This window comes from Xenopus laevis, chromosome 5L, assembly GCF_017654675.1.
Source record: "Xenopus laevis strain J_2021 chromosome 5L, Xenopus_laevis_v10.1, whole genome shotgun sequence".
Classification (NCBI taxonomy): Eukaryota; Metazoa; Chordata; class Amphibia; order Anura; family Pipidae; genus Xenopus; species Xenopus laevis.
In genome coordinates this window covers 60,306,619-60,333,508 of record NC_054379.1, presented here as the reverse complement: position 1 = coordinate 60,333,508, position 26,890 = coordinate 60,306,619, and the positions used below count along the sequence as shown (strand labels likewise).

At 41.2% G+C, this 26,890-nt stretch overlaps 1 protein-coding gene across 6 annotated transcripts in view; it reads right to left on the bottom strand.

Annotated features, from left to right (window-relative positions):
• Positions 1-26,890, bottom strand: part of nid1.L (nidogen 1 L homeolog) — a 250,909-nt gene that overhangs the window by 55,723 nt on the left and 168,296 nt on the right. For all 6 annotated transcript variants that reach the window (XM_041562803.1, XM_041562804.1, XM_018263141.2 and 3 more), the window contains one exon: positions 24,628-24,750. In XM_041562803.1, the coding sequence (XP_041418737.1) occupies positions 24,628-24,750 (123 nt within the window). The remainder of the gene's footprint in view (positions 1-24,627; positions 24,751-26,890) is intronic.

The window sequence follows — 26,890 nt, the reverse complement described above, 5'->3', positions numbered from 1 at the left end:
CACCCAAATCATTGTCTTACCCTGAGAAGGAGGCTCCACAATAAAATCCATGGAAATGTGAGACCATGGTTTTTCTGGAACGGGTAAGGGGTTTAATAGACCCTGGGACAGATGATGAGATGACTTAGACCTCTGGCAGACTGGACAGGAAATAACAAATGTTTTAGTATCCTGTTTGAAGGAAGACCACCAGACATGACGGGATAAAAGAGAAATGGTTTTTGTAATACCTGGATGACCTGCCACTTTAGAATCATGAACCTCTCTTAACACTTGTTCCCTAAGCTCCTCAGGAACCAACCATCTACCAGATGGGGTTTCAGCAGGAGCAGATGACTGTAAAGGGGACAACAAGGAAGAGAGGTCAGACTCCAAGGTCGCAACAATTATTTCCCTGGGAATGATGGGAGTCCACTCACTAGAGTCAGGGGAAATTGCTTCAAAACTCCTAGAGAGTGCATCCTTGGTATTTTTAGTCCCAGGCCTGAAAGTCAAAGAAAAATTAAACCTTGTGAAAAATAGAGCCCACCTAGCCTGCCTTGTATTAAGGCGTTTATCAGACTCTATATACAACAGATTTTTGTGGTCAGTATAGACCGTCACCAGATGTTTTGCACCCTCTAGGAGATGCCGCCATTCCTCAAAGGCCCATTTGACTGCCAGCAATTCCCTGTTACCTATATCATAATTCACCTCTGCGGGAGAAAACTTCCTGGAGAAGAAAGCACAGGGATGTAACTTGTTGGTAGTCGGGTGCCTTTGAGAAAGGACTGCCCCAGCTCCCACCTCAGAGGCGTCAACCTCCACAATAAAAGGAAGTGCAGTGTCGGGGTGACGAAGGATTGGGGCAGAGCTGAATTCCTTTTTGAGGAATTCAAACGCTTGAACGGCCTCAGGGGGCCACATACTGGGGTCAGCGCCCTTTTTAGTTAGATTAGTGATGGGGGCCACAATGAGGGAAAATTTTTTGATAAATTGACGGTAATAATTAGCAAAACCAAGAAATCTTTGGGTTGCACGTAACGAAAGGGGTTGGGTCCAATCCAGGACTGCTCTCACCTTGCCTGGATCCATTTCTAGACACTTGCTGGAAATGTTAAACCCCAAAAACTGAACAGAAAAAACCCCAAAAGTACATTTCTCTAGTTTTGCATAAAGATTATTTCCCCTTCAGGTTAGAGGAAAAAATCAGAATATCGTCTAGGTAGACCACTACGTAGATCCCCAGCAGGTCCCGGAAGATGTCAATAACAAACTCCTGAAACACTGCGGGGGCATTACAGAGGCCGAAAGGCATAACGAGATACTCGTAGTGGCCATCCCTGGTGTTAAATGCAGTCTTCCACTCATCACCCTCCCTAATACGGATAAGGTTATAAGCCCCCCTAAGATCAAGCTTGGAAAAGATTTTAGCATCTTTGACCTGATCAAAGAGTTCAGAAATTAAAGGGAGAGGGTAGCGTTTTTTTTATGGTGATCTTATTGAGCCCCCTATAATCAATACAGGGGCGAAGACCACCATCTTTTTTCCCAACAAAAAAGAAGCCCGCCCCCGCAGGGGAACTAGAAGGTCTGATGAAACCCCTTTCTAGATTTTCCTTTATATACTCTTTCATTGCCTGGGCTTCGGGCAAAGAAAGAGGATAGGTTCTACCACGAGGAGGAGTAGATCCAGGAACCAGATCAATTGGGCAGTCATACTGCCGGTGTGGGGGTAAGGTTTCTGCTTACAGGAAGCCGATCGTCGAGGCGGGCGTCCCCGCCGAGGGAGCGACAGGCGTCCCTGTCGTCCCCCCCCTAGACCACCAGGTACGTTCGTTACATTACCCCCCTCTCTAGGGGGGGCCACTGGACCCCCAGGCTTACCGGGAAACCTAGCATGGTATTGTCTCCTGAAGCAGTGTCAGCCTTGATGTCATCAACTGAGACCCAAGAGTTCTCCTCAGGACCGAAGCCCTTCCACCTGGTAAGATATTGTAACTTATCTGAGATACTGCTCAAGGGACTGGTTCACCCTTTCGGTTTGACCGTTAGTTTGAGGGTGATAGGCAGAGGAAAAAGACAATTCAGTACCCACCAAGGAACAGAAAGCACGCCAAAATCTTGAAACAAACTGAACCCCCCTGTCAGAAACAATATTCTCAGGAAAACCATGAAACTTAAAAATATGAGTAATGAATAAATCAGCCAGGGTTTTAGCAGAAGGGAGATGTGGAAGAGGAATAAAATGAGCCATTTTACTGAACCTATCGACCACCACCCAAATCATTGTCTTACCCTGAGAAGGAGGCTCCACAATAAAATCCATGTAAATGTGAGACCATGGTTTTTCTGGAACGGGTAAGGGGTTTAATAGACCCTGGGACAGATGATGAGATGACTTAGACCTCTGGCAGACTGGACAGGAAATAACAAATGTTTTAGTATCCTGTTTGAAGGAAGACCACCAGACATGACGGGATAAAAGAGAAATGGTTTTTGTAATACCTGGATGACCTGCCACTTTAGAATCATGAACCTCTCTTAACACTTGTTCCCTAAGCTCCTCAGGAACCAACCATCTACCAGATGGGGTTTCAGCAGGAGCAGATGACTGTAAAGGGGACAACAAGGAAGAGAGGTCAGACTCCAAGGTCGCAACAATTATTTCCCTGGGAATGATGGGAGTCCACTCACTAGAGTCAGGGGAAATTGCTTCAAAACTCCTAGAGAGTGCATCCTTGGTATTTTTAGTCCCAGGCCTGAAAGTCAAAGAAAAATTAAACCTTGTGAAAAATAGAGCCCACCTAGCCTGCCTTGTATTAAGGCGTTTATCAGACTCTATATACAACAGATTTTTGTGGTCAGTATAGACCGTCACCAGATGTTTTGCACCCTCTAGGAGATGCCGCCATTCCTCAAAGGCCCATTTGACTGCCAGCAATTCCCTGTTACCTATATCATAATTCACCTCTGCGGGAGAAAACTTCCTGGAGAAGAAAGCACAGGGATGTAACTTGTTGGTAGTCGGGTGCCTTTGAGAAAGGACTGCCCCAGCTCCCACCTCAGAGGCGTCAACCTCCACAATAAAAGGAAGTGCAGTGTCGGGGGTGACGAAGGATTGGGGCAGAGCTGAATTCCTTTTTGAGGAATTCAAACGCTTGAACGGCCTCAGGGGGCCACATACTGGGGTCAGCGCCCTTTTTAGTTAGATTAGTGATGGGGGCCACAATGAGGGAAAATTTTTTGATAAATTGACGGTAATAATTAGCAAAACCAAGAAATCTTTGGGTTGCACGTAACGAAAGGGGTTGGGTCCAATCCAGGACTGCTCTCACCTTGCCTGGATCCATTTCTAGACACTTGCTGGAAATGTTAAACCCCAAAAACTGAACAGAAAAAACCCCAAAAGTACATTTCTCTAGTTTTGCATAAAGATTATTTCCCCTTCAGGTTAGAGGAAAAAATCTGAATATCGTCTAGGTCAGTGATCCCCAACCAGTAGCTCGTGAGCAACATGTTGCTCCCCAACTCCTTGGATGTTGCTCTCAGTGGCCTCAAAGCAGGTGATTACTTTTGAATTCCCAAGTTTTATTTGCATAAAAACTAAGTATAGCGCCAAGCAGAGTCTCCTGTAGGCTGCCATTCCACAAAGGGGCTACTAATAGTCAATCATAACCCTTATTTGGCACCACCCAGGAACATTTTTCATGCTTGTGTTGCTCCCCAACTCATTTTACATCTGAATGTTGCTCACGGGTGGAAAAAGGTTGGGGACCCCTGGTCTAGGTAGACCACTACGTAGATCCCCAGCAGGTCCCGGAAGATGTCAATAACAAACTCCTGAAACACTGCGGGGGCATTACAGAGGCCGAAAGGCATAACGAGATACTCGTAGTGGCCATCCCTGGTGTTAAATGCAGTCTTCCACTCATCACCCTCCCTAATACGGATAAGGTTATAAGCCCCCCTAAAATCAAGCTTGGAAAAGATTTTAGCATCTTTGACCTGATCAAAGAGTTCAGAAATTAAAGGGAGAGGGTAGCGTTTTTTTTATGGTGATCTTATTGAGCCCCCTATAATCAATACAGGGGCGAAGACCACCATCTTTTTTCCCAACAAAAAAGAAGCCCGCCCCCGCAGGGGAACTAGAAGGTCTGATGAAACCCCTTTCTAGATTTTCCTTTATATACTCTTTCATTGCCTGGGCTTCGGGCAAAGAAAGAGGATAGGTTCTACCACGAGGAGGAGTAGATCCAGGAACCAGATCAATTGGGCAGTCATACTGCCGGTGTGGGGGTAAGGTTTCTGCTGCCTTTTTAGAGAAGACATCAGCAAATTCTGCATATGCAGCAGGTAACCCTTCAAGCGATGTAGTTGTTACTACAGAGGGAACACATACTCCATCACACATAGTACCCCACTGAACCACCTCCCTGGAGACCCAGTCAATCAGAGGGTTATGCCTCTGGAGCCACGGTAACCCCAAAATAAGAGGAGAGGAAGCACCTTCTATGAGGTAAAAAGCTATCTCCTCACAATGCAAATTATTAATACACATGGAAAGAATCACCGTCTCCCTGGAAATTACACCTGACCCTAAGGGTCTTCTGTCCACTGCCATTATTCTCATGGGGGCACTTAGGGAAATTACAGGGATACAGAATTTAGCGGCAAAAGCAGTATCCAGAAAATTACCCTCCGTCCCAGAGTCCACAAATGCAGACACCCTGACAGAGCCTGTAGGCCAGGTTAGTTTAACCGGTAACAAAACCTTGGAGGCTGACTGGGGAGAGGAAACTCCTGCACCCAAATGGAGCTCCCCTTCTCCATTTAGGCTTCGGAGTTTCCCGGCCTCTTAGAACATTGGTTCAGAAAATGCCCTTTTTCACCACAGTACATGCAAAGACCCTGAGTACGCCTGCGTGCCTTTTCCTCAGGAGTTAAATGGAATATGCCTAATTGCATAGGCTCCTCCTGAGGTAGAAGCACAGAGGGGTTAGGAGATTTTACATGGGTCACCACATTAGATCTTAAATTAGTAACCCCCGAGAAGCTTGTACTCCTCTCACCCCTTCTCTCCCTTTGCCTTCTATCTACCTGGATGGGGAAGGACATGAGGTCGTCCAGATTAGAAGGTAGGGGAAAATTAACCAAACTATCATTTACAGAATCAGATAACCCCAAACGGAATTGACTCCTTAGAGCCAAATCATTCCACCCAGTCTCCACTGCCCACCGGCGGAATTCGGTGCAATACACCTCCGCATCCCTTTTCCCTTGGCGCAACTTACGAATCGCGGTATCCGCAGACGATGCACGATCCGGGTCATCGTAGAGAATGGCCATGCTGTTAAAAAAAGTATCTAGGGAATAACGAGCAGGGTCTGAGGAAGGCAGCCTGAGGGCCCAAATTTGGGGGTCACCCAAAAGCAGGGTCATTATGAACCTTACTTTCTCCTCATCAGATTGGAAAGAATGAGGAAAGAAACTAAGGTACAGCTTACATGCCTCTTTGAAAACAAAAAATTTAGTGCGATCCCCACTGAACCTTTCGGGGAATACGATTTTTGGTTCATGGGGTTTAGGTGAGTTACCCCAATTGGCAGAGGAACCCACAGAAGGTGTTTGAACAGGAACAGATTGCTGCTGCGAAGCTTGCGTATCCTCCAGCTGTCGGGTTAGATTGTGAAAACCCTGCAGGAGGTAATATTGCTTCTGTTCATGATCCTCCAAGCGCTGTAACAGAGTGGTAAGAAGCACTTCGGTGGTAGTTGGAGGAGCAGCAGCGGCAGCAGCTTCATCGTGACTTTCGTCCTCCATGGCCCGTGATAATGTCACGGCCGGCACCCAATACCAGAACAGGTGCCAAGTACCCTGGTCTCGGCTTGGCTTCACCAGTAGTGTGACCACCGTTGGGCTTCGGGAGGAGCCCTCAGCTTACTTGGGTGCCACCTGGACTTAACGAGGGGTACAAGGCAAGATGTTCTGGCTAGCAGAGGGGCACGGCAGGTAGCAGAGTCTTTTGGGCCGAAGGTCACGGTACAAACGGAACAGGCAACAGAATCGTCAGACAGGCTGGGTCGAGGCAGGCAGATAACAAGAATCGTCAAACAGGCTGGGTCGAGGCAGGCAGATAACAAGAAACGTCAAACAGGCAAAAGGGTCAAAACCGGGTGATCAATCGAAGGGTTGAACTGTAGAGTAGTGGGCAAGGTCAGGATCCAGAATTCAGAATAGTCAAATAGCCAGGCAAGGGTCAAAACAGGAATCAAACAGGTTCAGACTGAATCAGAAAATAGCACAAGGCTCAGGAGCACCAGGAATACAATCCTATCACGGGCAAAGTCCCACAGCCCTAATGGGCTTTAAATAGTGTTTGAATTGCGCTCCCTACGTCAGCGCGCCTGCGCCTTTAAGAAAAACCAGAGCCCGCCACGCGCGCCCTAAGACGCCGGCGCCTGTGGCCTACAGGAAGCCGCTCGTCGAGGCGGGCGTCCCCGCCGAGGGGGCAACAGGCGTCCCTGCCCCCCCCCTAGACCACCAGGTACGTTCGTTACACCTATTTATAAAAACTAACACATAAGTAAAATATAAGTGTTTGAGTAGGTATGTGGTTAGGTGGGAAAGCACATAGCAATGAAAAATATGGTCACAGCTTAAATATTTAAAAAGAATGAAGCCAGTTTAATATCTGGCATATCTGCCAAACTAGCAACAAATAGCAATAAGCTTTGATGTCTCATGGAGCTGTTAAACTGACCATTTATTATGTTTTAATACAGCTAAACCAGAGCTTAAGTAGGCAGTGTCGGACTGGGGTGGCTGGGGCCCACCAGGAAATCTTATGTCAAGGGCCCGCACCCTCCCCCCCCACACCGATACCGGATGATTGGGAAAGTAAGATTTTTGGAATGAATGGGCAAAAATGTGGGCAACAAATCTAATTAAATCAAATTAAAAATAGTGAAATCAAATGCTAGTAGTCACTGTAGAAATGGATAAGTAATTAACCCCAGAAATGCCAATGATCCCCATAGAAACTAGATGATCAGCAATAATGCCAGACATCACTCTGTGTGAGTCCCCACACATGATACACAGTAGGCAGTAATACTGTAGGTAGCAACTGGCACCCCGAGTATATTATACACGGTTAGAAACACTGAATAGTTACACCGAAGCACAAGCATTTTTTCCAGCATTTCTTTCTATTTTTACATATTGTTCTAACTTTTCCTATTCTTCAATAACCATTTTATCTCTCATTATCCCCTTTTTCTTCAGAATGCAGCTCCTGCCTGAATCTTTTGGCAAAGCTTTCCATTTTTTTTTCTTGCCCTGACCTCTTCACATACTTATGTTCTTAAAGTGGAATGTGAATAAATGACTGCAAAAGTTCTAACCTTGCCCCTGGTAACATAAATCCACCATAGCCAGCAACAATAAAATCTCCAATTCACAGCCCTAAACATCAGCAAAGAGCGCACATTTCTAGCAGTACAGTAGTGATGTGCGGGTCAGGCTTTTCCCAACATGTCAGTTAGAGTTTCTAATGCTAACAGACTGCTGAAGCTCAATTATGACAGCCCCCTCATAGAGGAACCTGGGGGATCAGATGGGTAATGTAAAAGCATCTGTGAATACTTTTATGGCAAAAATTATTGTTTCTGGTGTCACTATCTCTTTAAACCCAGGGGCTCACAGACAACCATCCAGATGTCTCTTCCTTCAACTACCCATACTGGGGGTAGCAGGTGATTCCCACTGAAAACTTTATAGGAAGACTTACCACCTACATACACATAAGTAGAAAATTGCACTCAAATACAAGTGTGATTTTGCATTTTCTGGATTAACTTTGTACTAAGATCTTTAAACCTGTATTATCTGTATATCCCCCGCCAGAAAGCAGGATGGCACAGTAGAAATTCCTTGTATAAAGACCCCTAGAACTCATAGCAGAATGGCAACTTAATTTGTAAATCCCCCAGAATTCACAACATAATGGCATAATGACAACTTAATTTATAAATACCCCCAGAATTAATCGCAGAATGGTACAAAGGCAATTTAATGTATAAATACCCCCCAGAATAAATAGCATAATGGCACAGAGGCAATTTAATATATAAATACCCCCAGAATTAATCGCAGAATGGTACAAAGGCAATTTAATGTGTAAATACCCCCAGAATAAATAGCATAATGGCACAGAGGCAATTTAATATATAAATACCCCCAGAATTAATCGCAGAATGGTACAAAGTCAATTTAATGAATAAATACCCCCAGAATAAATAGCATAATGGCACAGAGGCAATTTAATGTATACATTTCCCCAGAATTAATCGCAGAATGGTACAAAGGCAATTTAATGTATAAATACCCCCAGAATAAAAAGCATAATGGCACAGAGGCAATTTAATATATAAATACCCCCAGAATTAATCGCAGAATGGTACAAAGGCTATTTAATGTATAAATACCCCCAGAATAAAAAGCATAATGGCACAGAGGCAATTTAATATATAAATACCCCCAGACTTAATCACATAATGGCACAGAGGCAATTTAATGTATAAATACCCCCAGAATAAAAAGCATAATGGCACAGAGGCAATTTAATGTATAAATACCTCCAGAATTAATCATATAATGGCACAGAGGCAATTTAATGTATAAATACCCCCAGAGTTAACTCTATTGAAAACTCTCCACCAAACAGGGTAACTGGCTGGCAGTACTAGCAATAAAAGCTGCTTACCACTAGTAATCTCGATGCTTTGACATGGGGGGGGGGGGTGAGGAGGAATCTGTTGAGCAGCTACGCCTGCCAGAAACAAAACTTTTCACCATGGCCTCACCGACAAAGTCCTGTGTGGGAAATTCATTCCCCGATAGTTGCAGCTCTTTCATAGTTGATTTAGAGCACTGCCTGTCTGTTCTCTCCAGACACAGTCTGGCTCTGGGATGCGTCGCTGTCGAACACAGCATGCACATACCGATCGTGCACTTGTCTATTTAGAGACCCGTACATACTTCACGTAACGTTGCTCCCGAAACTGACTAATCACACTGTACGAGTAACGTTGCAAAGCAGGAAGAGCTCAGTAAAGTGAATCGGGTGACCAAGGCCCCCCTAGCTCCCGGTTCCGAACATTTATGGTGGCAAGTTAATTAGAGCCAGGGCCTAGGGGCCCACCAAGGCTGGGGCCCACCGTGTTTTTTCCCGGTACCCCGGCAGGCCAGTCCGACCATGTAAGTAGGTCGGAAAAGTTACAAGCTCTGGTTCAAGAGAAGAACACAAAAGTCCAAGGCAATTTCAAACTCTGGAGGGGTTGAGGCATTTGTTATACTTAATTGAGAGGTGTCAAATGTCCTGCTTGCACTGTTTCCAGTGCAATGCCTTTTTATTCCTACCACAAGCAGTAAGCACAGGGGGCAGTAAGGGAGCAGGTTCCTGAGGTGCAAGTGGGAGGGGGGGTGGGAGTAGGTAAACAATTCTAGCTGGAGTGCAGATCCCATCTTTCTATTACTAACTATGGTATGTGGCTCATAGGCAGCATGCCTCCCCTAGAAATTTGCCACAACAGGCTCTGGCCTTTATGGCCATCGCACAGATATGGACCTACATCTGTTGATGGGCCTGGAGACCACAAACAGTCTACTGTATCTATAAAATGGCAACCTATTCAGCAGCATTATAATATGAATTATTGATAAATCTATAGTCTTAATTTTCCAAAAGTGAGCATTAGGGGGACTGTACATATTCAATAATAGTTAAATACAAATAAACGTAATAGTGGAAAATTTGTATATTTAATCAAGTTATGCGAATACTAGTTTAAGTAATAGAAAACAGAAAAAGTTCAGAAACAGAAAAGCAACCAAGGGTTGGAAACGTTAATTTACTAGGAAAGGAAACATTTAATTTGACAAGTACTGTACACTGGTAGTACTCTACTAAAAGCCATCACCAAAATGCTATGCAACTATAAAATACACAAATAACATTTAACCTAATTTTTAAAAATCAAGAAATCCAAATTTAAAATTAAAGTGGGGAAGATCAGCTAAACCATATGAACTTTTCCCATGTGAAATAAAAGATAACTTTCTTGGAAATGCAGTACTGTAAGCAAGAATTAGGATAAACATGCACACAAATGGCTTCCATCCGTTAAAGTTGGGAAGCAAGCCCTTGAGAGAATACATGCTACTGTGTCTCACATCTGGTCTTTCTTGGAGAAGCAGAACAAATGTGACATAGTGTCCCTGGACCTCCGGGATACTTGACACCACCACTGCACACCACCACCACAGCTCAAGAGGACTTGCAATACAGGTATGGGATGTGTTATCCAGAATTTTCGGGACCTGGGGTTTTCTGAATAATGGATCCTTCTTTAATTTGGATCTTCATACCTTAAGTCTACTTGAAAATCATGTACACATTAAATAACCACAATAGCCTGGTTTTGCTTCTAATAATATAACAGTGCCTTACTGTTATATTATTACAGAGAAAAAGGATATCATTTTTAACAATTTGGATTATATGGATAAAATGGAGTCTATGGGACATGGCCTCTCAGTAAAATTCCGGAGCTTTCTGGATAACGGGTTCCAGATAACGGATCCCATACCTGTCCTGCTTAGCATGAATAAACTGGAGCTTGACACTTCACTGTGATTGAACTAAAGAACAATTTATTGTCATTCACCAGCACAGCTCCATATTGAATTCTTTCTACCTGTACCCTCTCACAACACAATTTCCAGTTTATATTATGCTGTGTAAAACAAAATTCACAAAAAAAACCCAGTGTAAAATAAATGGCGAATTTATCAAGGTGTTTTTTATTTTATGCCATGTGAATGCCAAATTTGCCACCACTTCAGACCTTCAGTCCCCTCCCCTTTGCTCACATGTGCAAATTTCCCTCATAGGCTACAGAGAGATGGGAATTGCATACAATTACTTATTTGCTTATCTCAAAATTGTTACAAAAGTATCTTTGTACACATGGAGGCTGTTCTGGGCTTTCTGCCAAAAGCCAATTAAGTTAGAAACGTTGTATCTTTTTCTGGGCGTTCAGTGCAGGAGATAAAAGAGAAAGTTGGGACATTTCAGTAACAAGCTGAGACTTCTGGTTGAGCTGTCAAAGGTGGATTGGTGTACTGAAGATTTAAAAAAACAAATAAAGCTCCTGTAAATCCCAGCGATTTGAGCCCGATTTATATTTGACTTGGTGGTATGCTGCCCCTAAAATCTTGCTGCACTAGGCCAAGGCCTTTGTGGCCTTTCCACAAACCCAGGCCTGTGTTTGGTTTCAAATTGACTTATGTGGAGTTTCATGGGATGGGAACAGCTATAATGTCTATAGAGAATTAGTTGTGCTTTTAAAAAAAAGAATGGCCATTGAATCAAGAAAGCTTGGTAATAGCTGTATGTTGAGAATAATGTGAACATAAAATTAATTAATTAATTAATTAATTAGTATTCCCAGCGTGTAGGAGACGTGGTTCACTATGGAAGACAGTTAAGGCAGTGAAGAGTCTGAAGGCAGCTATAGGTTTTGAATTGGGGATGTTAATGTTTTTCTCAATAAAGAGAATGCCAGATAAAAAAGTGGGGTCATCATGAAAGATTATAAACTGAATATGAAATTATGAATTGAATATGAAATTAATATTACAATTAAAATGGTCAAAAGGGCACAGGAATATGACACAGGCTCACAATAGAAACAGTGATAGGTATAAGAGTTAAAGGTTTGTAGTGATAGTGTGTGGGAGTGGGATATTGCGTTTTGTTCAGATTATCAGGGAATTGTTATTATTGTAATAATAAATCATAATGAGTTATGGAAGGAGTAGAATGGAGAGGGGGTAGGGAAAAAAATGGAGTGAATTGTTAGAAAGAGGGGTAAGTTCAGCAGTTATTTTTAGAATATGCAAAAGTGGGAAGTGAAAAGAAAATAGTTGATTCAGACTTTCTGCAATATAGTAATCAAGTAAGTGCCATCTTTAGTTGCCGGCTTTGTCAGAATCGTTCATGTCAGAAAACACTCTTACATTTGGATTAGTTATGAATAACGTATGGTTTAAGGCAGCTGATGAACATCAGCTATAAATAACCCAATATGTAGTTAATGGTGTGTAGCACACACCCGTGAGTGTACTTTAACTGTGGATTTCTGGCTATGTGTGACAGACTGTAGCTGCTTGAGATGTGCCCTGGGACCCTCAGTGTACCCGTGCAACTCCCTGCAACTCCCGGTACCTGATGTAGATCAATGCAGTAGAAATTCAGTCCAACACAGTTGCTGTGCAAGCAAACGTAACTGATTTATTGAAAGAGATAGCAGAGGGATCAATTATGCCATAGACACTCCTGGGAAGACAGACAAAGCCAAAGTTCTCATACACCAACAGGTAAAAATCAGTCAACAGATCGCTACTCAGAGGATCCTTTGTTGGTTATCACCGTCTCTCACTGGGTAATAAGTCCCTCTCAGTGGGCAGTCCTAGCTGATTTTTCTTGGGGTCTTGCATCTTGGCCCTCGATGTGGTCCTCACCTCACCCTTTCTCGGGGTCTTGGATCTTGGCACCCTATCTGGTCCTCAACTCACCCTTAGAAACCTCCCTAAGCTAGTGGCCAAAATGCCACGGGGTCCTAACCCCACTATTCCTCCTTGTTGGAGCAATAGCTGCTCACTACCTACCCTGTCTCACTTCTCACTCCTAGAGTGACTATGACATATTTTACTCTTCACACTGTCTGATCCTGATCATTTAGGAACCAGAGCCCTGGCCCTATAGTACCTCCCTGGGAGGCGCCCAGGGGAAAAAGACCCAGAACCCCTATTCACTTCCCTACTTATAATGTCACCCACTGCCCTCTAGTGGTGGCTTAACTTAACAGGCCCAATACTAAACCATGGGCTCTCTACAGGTGTTAGGAGGAAAAAAATGTAATCAGCACATGGTTAAAATATGCTTTAGGTCAATGGAAAAAGGGATGGCGTGTTTTGTCTTTAACACTAGTGCACAGTGAATATATAATACACTATGTTTGAAATTGCATGTTTTTTTCTTTAACTAAAGATCTGGGACTGCATAATATTGAACAGAAATATATACATAGACACATTTTTTTTAGACCTCTAATACACTTTATTTTAAAATAAATAGTGTGCCATAGGAAGAATGTAAATTTGGTCTTTATGTATATGTCAATTGAAGTGGAAAATCCTGAAAACTTGTGTACACAATGCTTACAATATAATAAAGTAAGTGGTTTACTTATGGGTCCATTTGTATAAGTGGTGGATTATGGGTACATTTGTATAATAATTTGGCTTTTAATGCAGTTATTATTAAAGGAAAACTAAATCTTAACAAAGAATAGGATAGAAATCACAGCCCCTTAGCAGAGAATATCTGTGCCTGATGATGCCCCCAGTAGCTCCCCATCTTCTTTTCTGCTGATTTATAACACATGCTCTGCACTGCTGTCAGTTTCCTGAGCTTAGTAACCGACTCACAATATACTGTATATATAAAATAATTAATAAAGTAATTAATTGAATTTTCATTACATGACAGCTCAGAAACCAGTGCAATTTACATCAGGATTTAATAATTAGTCCTGTAGCATCAGCTTCTATGACAGGTGAACCTTATTTTCTGCTTGATGATTTGTGATGGCCCCAAAGCTTTTCAACAGCTGTGAAGGCCACACTGAGCATGTGCGTGTCACTGACACTCCTAACAAAATCCAAGATGGTGAACTCTTTTGTGTTATAATTGACTCCATGACTCTATCTGTTACAATAAACAAACAAGAGCTTGTGCGAGAGTTGAAGCCTTTGGAATCATGGCTATGCAAAACAAAAGAAAGGTCTGGAAGACAGTTGGTGTTATTATAACAAACTAAGAAGAGAGGCATCTTTCCCAAATGAATCCATGTAGACAGTGCTGACCTATCTCCAAGGAAAACCAGTTTAGCATGAATTGAGTGAACCTGGAAGACCCATGGGATGCAGTATATAGCTGCACCTAATGGATGTTATTCAGTATAGTACATTACTGGAATTCAATGGATGCCTATGAGACTTGAAGTCTACAGCGACTACTACTGGACAGTGTTTCATCCTGGTTACAGGATGTTTACAAACAAACTTTGCAGGCTATAGCCTGATTGTCATGGAGGGCAAAGGGATATAACTGTAAGCTCTTTCATTTGGTGTAGCAACAGAAGAAGAAATCAAATAATAAGGAACGGTTGATGTATATGAAGAGATACCATTAAAGGGATTCTGACATGATTTTTATGGTGTTGTTTGTAATCCAAAATTACACTGTTTACACGGCAAATAATTCACTCTTCACACTTGAATTTAGTTCATAATCCAAGTGTATTTTTTTCAGTTGTAATATTGGTGTGTAGGCAGCCATCTGAGGTCATTTTGCTTTCTGAAAGGCTATTGTTTCTCATACTCAATGTAACTGAATGGGGATGCAGTGGGACATGGGTTTTTACTATTGAGTGCAGTTCTTATATCTACCAGGGAGCTGTTATCTGGTTACCTTCCCATTGTTCTGCTGTTGAGCAGCTGGGGGGGTAAAGAGTGACTGAAGTCTATCAAGTCACATGGGGCACCTGGGAAACTGACAATATATCTAGTCCCATGTCAGATTTCAAAATTAAACAAATTGGCACCCCACTTAATTGTGGTGTTTATGCAAATGGACTGTAGATGTCACTGTGCTCATACTTATACTGTGCATACTTCCTGGTAGCTTAAAGGAACAGTAACACCAAAAAATGTAAGTGTTTTAAAGTAATGAAAATATCATGTACTGTTGCCCAGCACTGGTAAAACTGATCTGATTGCTTCAGAAATACTACTATAGTTCATATAAACAAGCTGCTGTGGAGCAATGGCGGAAATTGAAAAATGGATATATGGCACAGGTTAACTAAACACCATTAGACAGACAGAGCTTATTTGCTATCTGCTGTGTAATCTGAGCCTTTCTCCTTTGAATGGCTGCCCATATTGCTACACAGCAGCTTATTTATATACACAATAGTAGTGTTTCTTAAGCAAACACAGCAGTTTTACCAGTGTAGAGCAACACTGCATTATATTTTCATTACTTTACTTTGACATATCTGTTCCTTTAAAAAGTAAAAGTGAAAGCTTACTGTTGTGTAATACCTGCATGACTCTGCTAATAAAGCACTGTTATATTCTACTCATCCTCGGCTACCCAAAACATAACAAATGGCGACAAGGATGGCTCTTCTACCTCTGCAGCAGCCTGCACCTTTTCTTCCAAAACCTGGTGAGCCTACCATACCTTTTACTGCTTGGATCCGTATGTTTGAAAATTACATTATTGCTGCTGACCAAGGGGAGATTTCTGCTGCTAGAAAGCATGGTTTACTTATTCACTGCCTGGGAGCAGAGGGACAGCGTATAGTCTATACATTACCATTACCGGATGATACTTATGAAACTGCTCTTACTGCTATAAAGAACATTTTCGTGCCAAGAGTAAATGTGGTTGCTGAAAGATATAAATTCCGCCAACATGGACAACGTAATGACGAATCCACAGAACAATTTGTAGCAGCTTTGAGAGAGCTGGTTGTTACCTGTGAGTTTGGGACTCTAACAGATGAAATGCTAAGAGAAAAAAACAAACTCACCTCACATTAGAGAGAGACTGCTCCTAGAGCAGTATTTAACCCTTGCAAAGACTATTACAGTTGCTAGCCCAATTGAAACGGCAGTGGCAGAGGCTAAAACTCTCAGTCAGGGAACTGCTGGGAATGTACAGATTGTGAATTCAACACTGTGGCCTAATAATTCACAGTCACAGGCAAAATACAGTGCTAAGGAAAGGGATTCACCAACACTGCAAAACTGTGCAGCAAATACAAATAAAAAATACTGCTTTCACTGTGGTTCAACACATCACACTGCAAACTATGTTACATGTCCTGCAAAAGCTAAACGGTGCTGCAAATGCACAAAAGTAGGACATTTTGCTAAGATCTGCCATAGTTCTGCTAAAGATGTTCATGAAGTCACTTCTAAAAAATCTGCTGTATTAAGTGTGGATAAAGCTGGTACATTTATTCCAGACAAGTTTATATGCACTGTCAGTGTCAGTACTGCTTCTGCTGACAAGCGGCACTCCATTAACCTGATGCTTGAAACAGGTTTAGCTGTTCCTATACTACCAAAGGATATTTTCTTGAAATACTTTGCAAAAGATCCGTTAGTTGCACCTGCCCTGAAACTGGTCAGTTACTTAAAGGATCCAATCCCTGTGCTTGGTTGCTTGCCATTGACTGTACAATTTGAATAAAATACTGCAAAATCTGACTTTTACATTGTGAATACGGGTACTGCTATACTTGGAAAGGATCTCTTTGCTGCATTAAACCTACAATTAGCTGATGGTCTCATTACTACAGCACCAGTGCCTGCCACACAGCCAGTGTCTAAAATTTCACCACAAAGCAACACTTCACCGGGCTGTGCAAAGAACTTTGTACACAAAGTTAAGATGAGACCAGATGTAAAACCAGAACCATTTCCTGATTCAGTATGAGAAAAACTTGCTATTGATATTGTCTGTCCTTTTTTTGCTCCTATAGACTGCAGATTTGCTCCAACCTTGATAGACTATTACAGTAAATGACCTGAAATTGCATTTGTTTCTAATATAACATCAGCTACAGTACTAACATCTCTGAGTACACTCTTCAGCAGAGAAGTTAATCCAAAGGAGTTAATATCAGACCACAGTTTGTCTCATATGAGTTTGAATCCTTTCTGAGAGAGAGGAATATTGTGCATAGGAAATCTTCAGTGTATTACCAACAAGAAAATGGAGAAATCGAGCAATTCAACAGTCGATTTCAAGTCTTAAAGAAGCACTACAAACAGCAAATCTTACTGGGAAATCTTGGAAAGTATTTACAACAGAGTTCCTAGATAACTACAGAGCAACGTGCCATGCAACAACCCAATCATCTCCTGCTAAATTATTACATGGCAGACAGATGCGCACTAAGTTACATGTTGCAGACATCAAACTTCCCCAAAATACTGTGCCTACAAAATCATCTACTGCTGACATTGTGAAATGTCACTAAGCCAAATGCAAGACTTATACTGAGAGAAAACGTGGTGCAAGAGAAGTACACTTTCAACCTGGATCTTTAGTCAGAATTACCAGAATACTGAAACAAGGACAATCTAAATTTACTACACCACTTGAAGTGAGACACCAGCGAGGACCATACACATATGAACTGTCTGATGGACGCATATGGAATGCAAGTCATCTTGCTCCTGTTAGATATGACTTTGGAGAAGCTCCATTTGATGAAGCACAATTTCCTACTCCTGATGTCAACTACAATAGGCCTGAAGAAAGTGAACCTATAAGGCGTACTGAGAGAAACAGAAAACTACCTGCATGGACCCAGGACTATGTGCAAATGGCCTGTAGATGTCACTGTGCTCATACTTATACTGTGCATACTTCCTGGTAGATTAAAAAGTGAAAGCTTACTGTTGTGTAATGCCTGCATGACTCTGCTAATAAAGCACTGTTATAATCTACTCATCCTCGGCTATCCAAAACATAACAAATTTTATCTTTAGTCCTTTAATAAGGCAACCTCTTGTCTCAAGGAAAACCAGTGTCTTTGGGAAACATATACTGTGAATACGGCACAAATAATTACAATTAATCACAAATTACTGTGTTTATATATTAGAAGTTTTATATATTACATATTTATGCATAGTGCATCTACTTTGGTAAAAACAATGTCAGCTTGGTCAGCCTGTATAACTGAAATCCTACATATCCGATATTAGCTTAGTCTCCCTATTATGGACTTTGCTATTTTACAAATGTTTACTAATATCAGCAGCTTTCAGTGCTCATTTCACATTAGTCTTAGAACTGTTCATAAAAGAATAACAGTTGAGAGTAGAGAAAGAAGGTTAAGAGTATCAGTATCAGTATCTACTGTAAATAGTTAAGTTAGCTTTAAGCAAGACAGAAAGCTCCAAGAACTCAAAAATACAAATAAATTAACTCTTGCCAAATTACACAGATAATAAAAGCGTCATTAGCTGAGGCAAGTGATATGTTGTAATTTCTTCCATTGCCTTTATCAACTAGATTAAAGACAACATGTGTATATTCAGTGAAACTTAATCTCAGATTACCACTACTAATGTTACACTACAAAACCAACTATCCTATTTGTGTAGAAAAACAGATTTTTTTAACTGCTGAAACATTCATATTTAACAATATTCTCTGCAAGGTAGCACTTTACATATTTATGCTGTAAAACATATCTCTACATAAGCAAATGCAACAAATAAATTAAGTTGTGTGTATTTTTCCTTATAAAGATCCTTCCCATCTGTACCCTTATAAGCATACTGAAATAGAACTAAAACACAGAAAGAAATGGTTATCATTTAAAATGATATTAAATTGTTACTGTTCTCAATTTATTCCCTTAAGGAGTAAATGTAGAAGCACTAAGAATCACCCTGTGCGGCTTAATATAGAAGTAAAGAATTTAAAACTACAAGTCTGTTGGGACAGAAGTTGCATTTAATGAATATAAACACATAAATGTTGTAAAACAGCAATCCGGAAGGCAAAGAAATTTTTTCCCCCCTGAGGCAAATTGGAGAGGCTTCAGATGGTTTTTTTTTTTGCCTTCCTCTGGATCAACTAGCAGTTAGGCAGATTAAAAAAAACAACTAAAATTTGAACTTGATCGACGTGTGTCTTTTTTCAACCTTACTTACTATGATACTATGAAGAGTCCATTGCGGCTGAAACTAAGACTAACCCAGAAAAGTTTTTTAAGTATATTATTAGTAAAAAGATGCGGGTAGAGAGTGTTGCCCTTTTAAAAAATGGTACCAGTATGGTTGTAACAGATACAGAAAAGGCAAATGTGCTAAATCAGTTCTTTTTTTCAGTGTAGATAATTGTAGCACAGTGGGTATTTTCTAATTTAATTTTATGATTTACAATATATATTTCTGATTAATTAGATTTAGCCAGTGAAGTAAATTCAGCACATTTTAGAGAGCTATTGTAAAGATAAGAAGTAAGGTGTCCTTGCCCTACAGTCCTTTGTAAACACAGGTATGGTTGCCCAGCAAATATCCTTAAGAATGAATAAACAGACAGCAGACAGACAGGACTCAGATTGAGTTACCAACTGAATCTTGGTTGAAGAGATACAAAGTTCTTGCTGATCTTTTAGAACAATAAGCTTACAATATTGCCTAGGTCAGCATTCAGGGTTAAAGATCTCTGTAGCTGTTGAGTATAAAGGACACCTTAATTCTGAGTAGCTTCACCTCGGACTCATGAGTGGGTGCCAGGATTTGGATCATCGCTTAATTATCGGGAACCTGAGGGCAGAGCCGGGCCAAGGTAGTTTGGAACCCTAGGCAAGGACTTCAATCAGCGCCCCCCCCCCCCATTCTGTAGGACCATTTCCCACCTAATCACTTTCAATTTTTTTTTAGAAAGAAACAAATTAAATAATTAAAACTTTTCTTTTATATAAATATGTAATGTTAACAAACAAAAATGAAGTACACCGTACTTTACTGGACCTGTGCCAGCCAGCAGCACCCAAAATATTGCCCCCAATCTGTTCCTGTGCCAGCCAGCAGCACGCAAAATATTGCCCCCAATCTGTACCTGTTGTGTGTCACGGCCGGCACCCAATACCAGATCAGGTGCCAAGTACCCTGGTCTCGGCTCGGCTTCACCAGTAGTGTGACCACCGTTGGGCTTCGGGAGGAGCCCTCAGCTTACTTGGGTGCCACCTGGACTTAACGAGGGGTACAAGGCAAGATGTTCTGGCTTAGCAGAGGGGCACGGCAGGTAGCAGAGTCTTTTGGGCCGAAGGTCACGGTACAAATGGAGCAGGCAAGAGAATCGTCAGACAGGCTGGGTCGAGGCAGGCAGATATCAAGAATTGTCAGGCAGGCAAGGGTCAAACCGGGTTGTCAATCAAAAGGGTTAATCAAAGAGGTAGTCAGTAATCAGGCAAGGGTCAGGATCCAGAAGTCAGAATAGTCAAAAGCCAGGCAGGGGTCACAACAGGAATCACAGACAGAAATAGCTTAATCACAGAAGCACCAGGAACAAATCCTATCACGGGCAAGGTGCTGTGGACAGAAATGGGCTTAAATACTTTTGAATTTCGCGCCTTTGCGTGCTGACGTCATACTTCAGCGCGCCTGCGCCTTTAAATACAAGGAGACGCGCCGCGCGCGCCTTTAGAGAAGAGCCGGCGCCAGCGCATACACGCTGGCGCGGCTAGAGGAAAGGATGGTGCGGCGGGCGTCCCCGCCAATGGCGCGGCGGACGACCCCGCCGCACAGGTATTATTACATTGTGTTGTGCCAAACAGCTCCAATACCAGTCACCAGCCAGCCAGTCAGTCAGTCATGACTCAGAAGAGCAAAGAATGCCGCCCAGACCGGTTATGCCACACCCGCACACTGCCTGGGCTCTCTCCGACTCACCAGGCCAGGTCACCACACAGACATCACCACGCCCGCGGCACGCCGCTTACTACAGGCGCATGGATGCGCAATTGCGCATTTGTTTACGTGCGCTCTGAAGAAGCCAGATCCAGCCAGCCAGGGAAAGTAAGAGAGTCGGGGAGGTGGGAAGCAGAAAGGAACTCTGCTGGGGGCCTGGGGCAGCCACATTGGAGAACGAAGGAACAGTACAAGCAGTTCAATTTCAAAATTTTAAGAAATAAAAAAAAAAAAATTCTCTCTTTTCAAAATTGCGCCCCCTATGACTGCGCCCTAGGCGGGCGCCTACTCTGCCTACCCCTAGTTCCGGGCCTGCCTGAGGGTGATGAACCAAAGGTTGTGGGGCTCCCTGTTTGTGCTGAATTGATGAAGAACTGGCTATTCTCGTAATTACCATCATATGAAATTAAGTAAAAGTTTTTAAATTCTACCTTTACTTGTGTGTGTGTAAGTTATTGCTCACAAGCAGTATATCAAAAGGTTTAATTATTGATTCTGTATATTTGTATTTATATTTTTATTAATATTAATTAATAAAATTATTAATATTGATAAAGGTTCACCCCTTTATTACAATAATAGAGGAGTCTGAGTTCCCAAGCTCACTTCATAGCTGCACTGATGGCTCAGCCCAATCTAGCCAGTGGCTCTAATAAAAATTAATGTAAACAAGGTGCCAGGGCCAGATGGCATACACCCCTGGGTTCTAAGAGAATTTAGTTCAGTTTTAGACCGGCCCCTATTTCTGATTTTCTGATTCACTTTCATCTGGTATGGTAACTATGGATTGGAGCTGATGTCATTCCAATATTTAAAAAGTCATTATGATCTCAGACTGGAAATTATAGGCCAGTAATTTTGACATCTGTGGTGGGCAAATTATTTGAAGGCTTGTTAAGGGATCACATTCAAAATTGTGTCCTAGTGAATGGCATTATGAGCAGCAATCAGTATGGCTTTATGAAGGATAGGTCATGTCAGAGTAATTTGATTGCTTTTTATAATGAGGTACCTAAGATGCTGGACAGTGGAGGGGGCAGTAGATGTGATCTATTTGGATGTTACCAAAGCATTTGATACCGTGCCCCACTGCTTTCCAAACGAAGGTCTGTTGGGCTTAATAAAGTCGTTTGCACATGGATAGGAAACTGGCTACAGAATTTGGTACAGAGGGTGGTTATTAATGGTACATTCTCTACTTGGAGTAAGGTTCTTAGTGGGGTTCCTCAGGGCCCAGTATTGGGTCCACTTTTATTCAACTTGTTCATTAATGACATTAAATGACATTGTCAAGCAGGATCTTGACAAACTGGCAATCTGGGCAGCTAAGTGGCAAATGAGATTCAATGTTGTTAAATGTAAAGTCATGCACCTGGGATGTAAAAATATCCAAGCCACTTATACCCTTTAATGAGATTGCACTAAACAAGTCCATTATGGAAAAAGGACCTTGGAGTCTTTGTAGATGATAAACTTGGCTGTAGCAAGCAATGCCAGTCAGCAGCATCAAGGGCGAATAAGGTATTGAGCTATATTAAAAGGGGCATTAAGGAGCAATAAGGGCTCATTCTTCCACTGTATAGAGCACTGGTAAAGCCCCATCTAGAATATGAAACACTGTTTTGGTCTCCAGTGCTCAAACAGGACATTATTGTATTAGAGAGGGCACAGAGAAGGGCAACTAAGCTGGTAAAAGGTATGGAAAATCTTAGCTATGAGACAGACAAGGTCAAGTTGGGGTTGTTCACACTGGAGAAGAGGTGCTTAAAGGACCAGTAAAACCTTTTAGAGAACCCAGTCAATGTACTTAGATTAGTAACATCCAATATGCAGCTGCATTATGCTTCCTAGTACGAAAAGTCACAAAAAATGGAAATCACAGTTTTCCAAGGGTCCCCACCATCTTGAAGCAGTAGAAAAGCTTATTTTTCCCTGCCTGCGCGCCACTGTGAGTCTCTTCCTGTTCTTCGGGTTGCAAGTTGAAGGTTTATGACATCACTTCCAGAAGTGACGGCACATAGCAACCACTAGTTACAAGTAAGCATCTTCATCTGTTCAAGCACACTGTTCCCCTCACCCAGCCTTTTCTTCCCCATGGGGATCCTTTCATGCAGCCTTTCATCGTGTGCCTCTTACCCCAGCCTTTCCATGTGTCTGCCTCTCCCCCCAGCCCTTCTGTGTGTCTGCCTCTCCCCCAGCCTTTCTGTGATCTTCTGCAGCAGCCCTTTCATTTGTGCCTCTCCCTCAGCCCTTCCGTTTGTCTGCCTCTCCCTCAGCCCTTCGTGATCTTCTGCAGCAGCCCTTTTGTTTGTGCCTTTCCCCCCAGCCCTTCTGTTTGTGGCTCTCCCCCCAGCCCTTCTGTTTGTGCCTCTCCCCACCAGCCCAGGTGTGTGTTTGTGCCTCTACCCCCAGCACAGAAGAGGAGAATATCGCCACCTGAAAGGATTTATTCCAATAGTAGTAGTTTTCATAATGTAAATATTAACTTGATGGTATATACATATATAATACACAAAATCCATGAATATCTTGTAAATGATATCCTTATAAACGGTGAGTTCTGATGTCATCAGTTATAAACGGTGAGTTCTGATGTCATTTCTGTCACATGACTCACTGAAACTTGTGTATTATAATAAATAAGGTACCCCCTGTTGCAAAATATGAGGATATTAGAAGTTACCTCGGAGTTCGGCCTCGTACTTTTATATGGTCATGAAACTCCTCGGTAACTTATAATATCCTTATATTTTACAAGAGGGGGTACTTTATTCACTATATATGTTTTATATGGTAAACAGCATCCATAGGGTTAAAATTCTGAGGAAGATTCGTCCTCATGTCATATCCCCTTTTGAGGTTTAAATATCTGAACCCGGAAGTGGCTTTAAATATCTGAACCTGGAAGAGGCCTCATTTTCAGAGGGGTTCAGTCATGTACTGGAAGTCATGTGAGTAGGAGAGCTGTCGGGGGCACACACATAGGACAGACCTGCAGCTGCTGGTTGCCCTATTGCCTCTTTTCAAAATGTATTGGAGAACATGGAGGCGATTTTTATTGGTGACTTTTTAAGCCAAACCCAAGGTAAATATAGAACATGCAGTAGGATATGGGTATAATTTGGAGGGTATAATTTAGATTTTTTTAATAAAAAATAGGTGTTACTGGTCCTTTAAGGGGTGATATGATAACTATGTATATTTATACATCGTTTACCAGTAGGTCTTTCCAGCTGACACAAGGTCACCCATTCCAATTAGAAGAAAAGAGGTTCTGCCTTAATATTGAGAAGGGTTTTTTTTACAGTGAGAGCTGTGAAGATGTGGAATTCTCTCCCTGAATCAGTGGTACAGGCTGATACATTAGATAGCTTTTAAAGGGGCTTGGATGGCTTTTTAGCAAGTGAGCGAATACAGCAGTGTTGGACTGGGCCCACTTTCCAAACTATTATTCCTTCTCTACTCACTTAACCTCTTCATTCTCCAAGTCTTTTATATCTACTTACTATACTCTATTGTTCCATTATTAAGCCTCTTTTTTCCTAAAAAGAAATAGGGAATGACCATGATATATGCCCAATGGTTAGAAGCAAGAGGGCCCACCGGAAGTTTTCCTGGTATCCCGGTGGGCCAGTCCGACACTGGAATACAGGGTTATGGAAAATAGCTCAAAGTACAAGTTGATCCAGGGACTAGTCCAGGCCATTTTGGAGTCAGGAAGGAATTTTTCCCCCTCTGAGGCAAATTGGAGAGGCTTCAGATGGGGGTTTTTGCCTTCCTCTGGATCAACTAGCAGTTAGGCAGGTTAAAAAAAGTTAAAAGGTTGAACTTGATGAAAATGTGTCTTTTTTCAACCTAACTTACTATGTAAACATTTTGTATAAAGGAATAAATACCAACAGTAGTGATAATAGGAGACATTACAGAAGAGCATAAGTCTCTGTGCAAAGTAAAGGAGGAAGGAATATTCTCTGTAACAAACTGAAAATATACAGTAAATCATACCTCCTGGGAAGCACTGGAAACCATTTCCTTGGTATCCAGGCTTACAATGACATGAAAATGATCCTGGGATATTATAGCACACAGCATCTGGATGGCATTGACTGGTCTCACATTCATCAACATCTAAAATATACATAGCAGTGATTAGACTTAAAAAAAAATAAAACATATACACAATTAAAACAGGCTAACGCTGAAGCATTTTTATTCCACTTCACATTGTGATTCATATTAGGTAAATCGTAGAATGAGAACGCACTCCTGAGACACACTGGATAACCTTGATCTTTATTCCATGAGTTAAAAGAAAATGTCCTAATGCGTTTCATATCTAGAGATACGTAATCATAGGCATATTCACAAACAAACCGTTAAACATATTTAAACCTCAAAAGGAATATGACATGAGGATGAATCTTCCTCAAAATTTTAATCCTATGGATGCTGTTTACCATATAAAACATATATATGTATATATCAAGTTAATAATTACATTATAAAAACTACTACTATTGGAATAAATTTTATCCAAAAGTAGGAAACATATATAGCTACAATAAATATACAATATAACGTTCAACATTTTACAAAGTATCAAAGTGTCAATTTAAACAAGCAACTAAATACATGTTCACAATATTTAACATCCGACTCAATAAAATGCATAATAGGTTAATCCAGTTCAAAATAGATACAATAATTTCTTAATACATGAAACAAAACGATATACATAAGTAAAACGATTTACTTAATATAATTTGTATAGTGAATATCTTAGAAAATATTGTGAATGAATTAAGTGAATTGAATAAATAAATAGATAAAATACATATGTGTCAAGTATGTGGTATATATATACATATACTTCCCAAGTAGAGACTGCACTCACAGGGCTTACAAAAATAAAAAGTATTTTATTGTAGAAAACTAATGTTTCGGCTGCAACTCAAACTTTGACAAAGGCTGAGTTGCAGCTGAAACGTTAGTTTTCTACAATAAAATACTTTTTATTTTCGTAAGCCCTGTGAGTGCGGTCTCTACTTGGGAAGAATACAGACAACATTGGATACACGCACCCAGGCTAACAAGAAACCTCTAAACGTGAGTGCTGTGAGTGAAGGGAATATATATATATATATATATATATATATATATATATATATATATATATATATATATAAATATATATTATGTCGGTACAGCGAACGCACTCCTCCCGGATATATTTCTGTCGATGGTGGTGCGTTGGTCAAAGTTTGATAATACAATCCAGTAAATGGACCCGCACTCGTTCATATTAGTGAAATAAATGTGTCTTTATTCACAGGTTCATTTCCAACGTTTCGGTCCTCTCTGGGACCTTTTTCAAGGATAATCCTTGAAAAAGGTCCCAGAGAGGACCGAAACGTTGGAAATGAACCTGTGAACAAAGACACATTTATTTCACTAATATGAATGAGTGCGGGTCCATTTACTCGATTATATAAATATACATATGGTGCATTCCTTAACGTGAAATTTAAACTGATTAAATCTATGATACAAAATAAAACATTGCTAAATGTGTAAATTAATTAATGCAAATGAAGGTGAATATAAAATAATATAAAAAAGGAATAAGTCAATACAAGGATCTAATCAGTCAATAATTTAGTTCGTTAGTTATAGGAATGATTTTTAAACGCAGCAAGTAACATCAAATCGCAAGTTTAATCCATTTGGTTGACGTGTATCTAGTGTGAAGATCCAAAAGGCCTCTCTTTGTAACAATTTTGATGTTAAACCCCCCCCCTCTTGAAGTGGAGAGTATTTTCTCAACCCCTTGGATTTTAAGGTATGCACTATTTCCTTCACGACAGTCTTTGAAGTGCCTAGATACAACAGAACTCAAACTCTGGGATACAATTTGATTAATATGTTCCTGCATACAGCTTTTTAACTTTCCTGCGATGCTGCCCATGTATTGAATGTTGCATTTTCTACAGGTAAGCAAATAGATGACAAACATGATGTTGCAGTTTATGAAGTTTTTTTTATCTTAAAACACCTTTCTGGTGCTAGTACTAACAAATTCAACTGACTTCACCATATACTTACACGTAACACAACGCACTGCAACACAGCCAAAGGATCCAGTAGTATTTATAGAAAAAGTATATAATAGGATGCTAGTCTCTAAAGGGCCTGTCAAAAAAGGCCCATAGTTTCTGGGATAAAGCGCCCAGTTTAAAAGGGTATATAAGGCCAGAACCAAAAAAGTTAT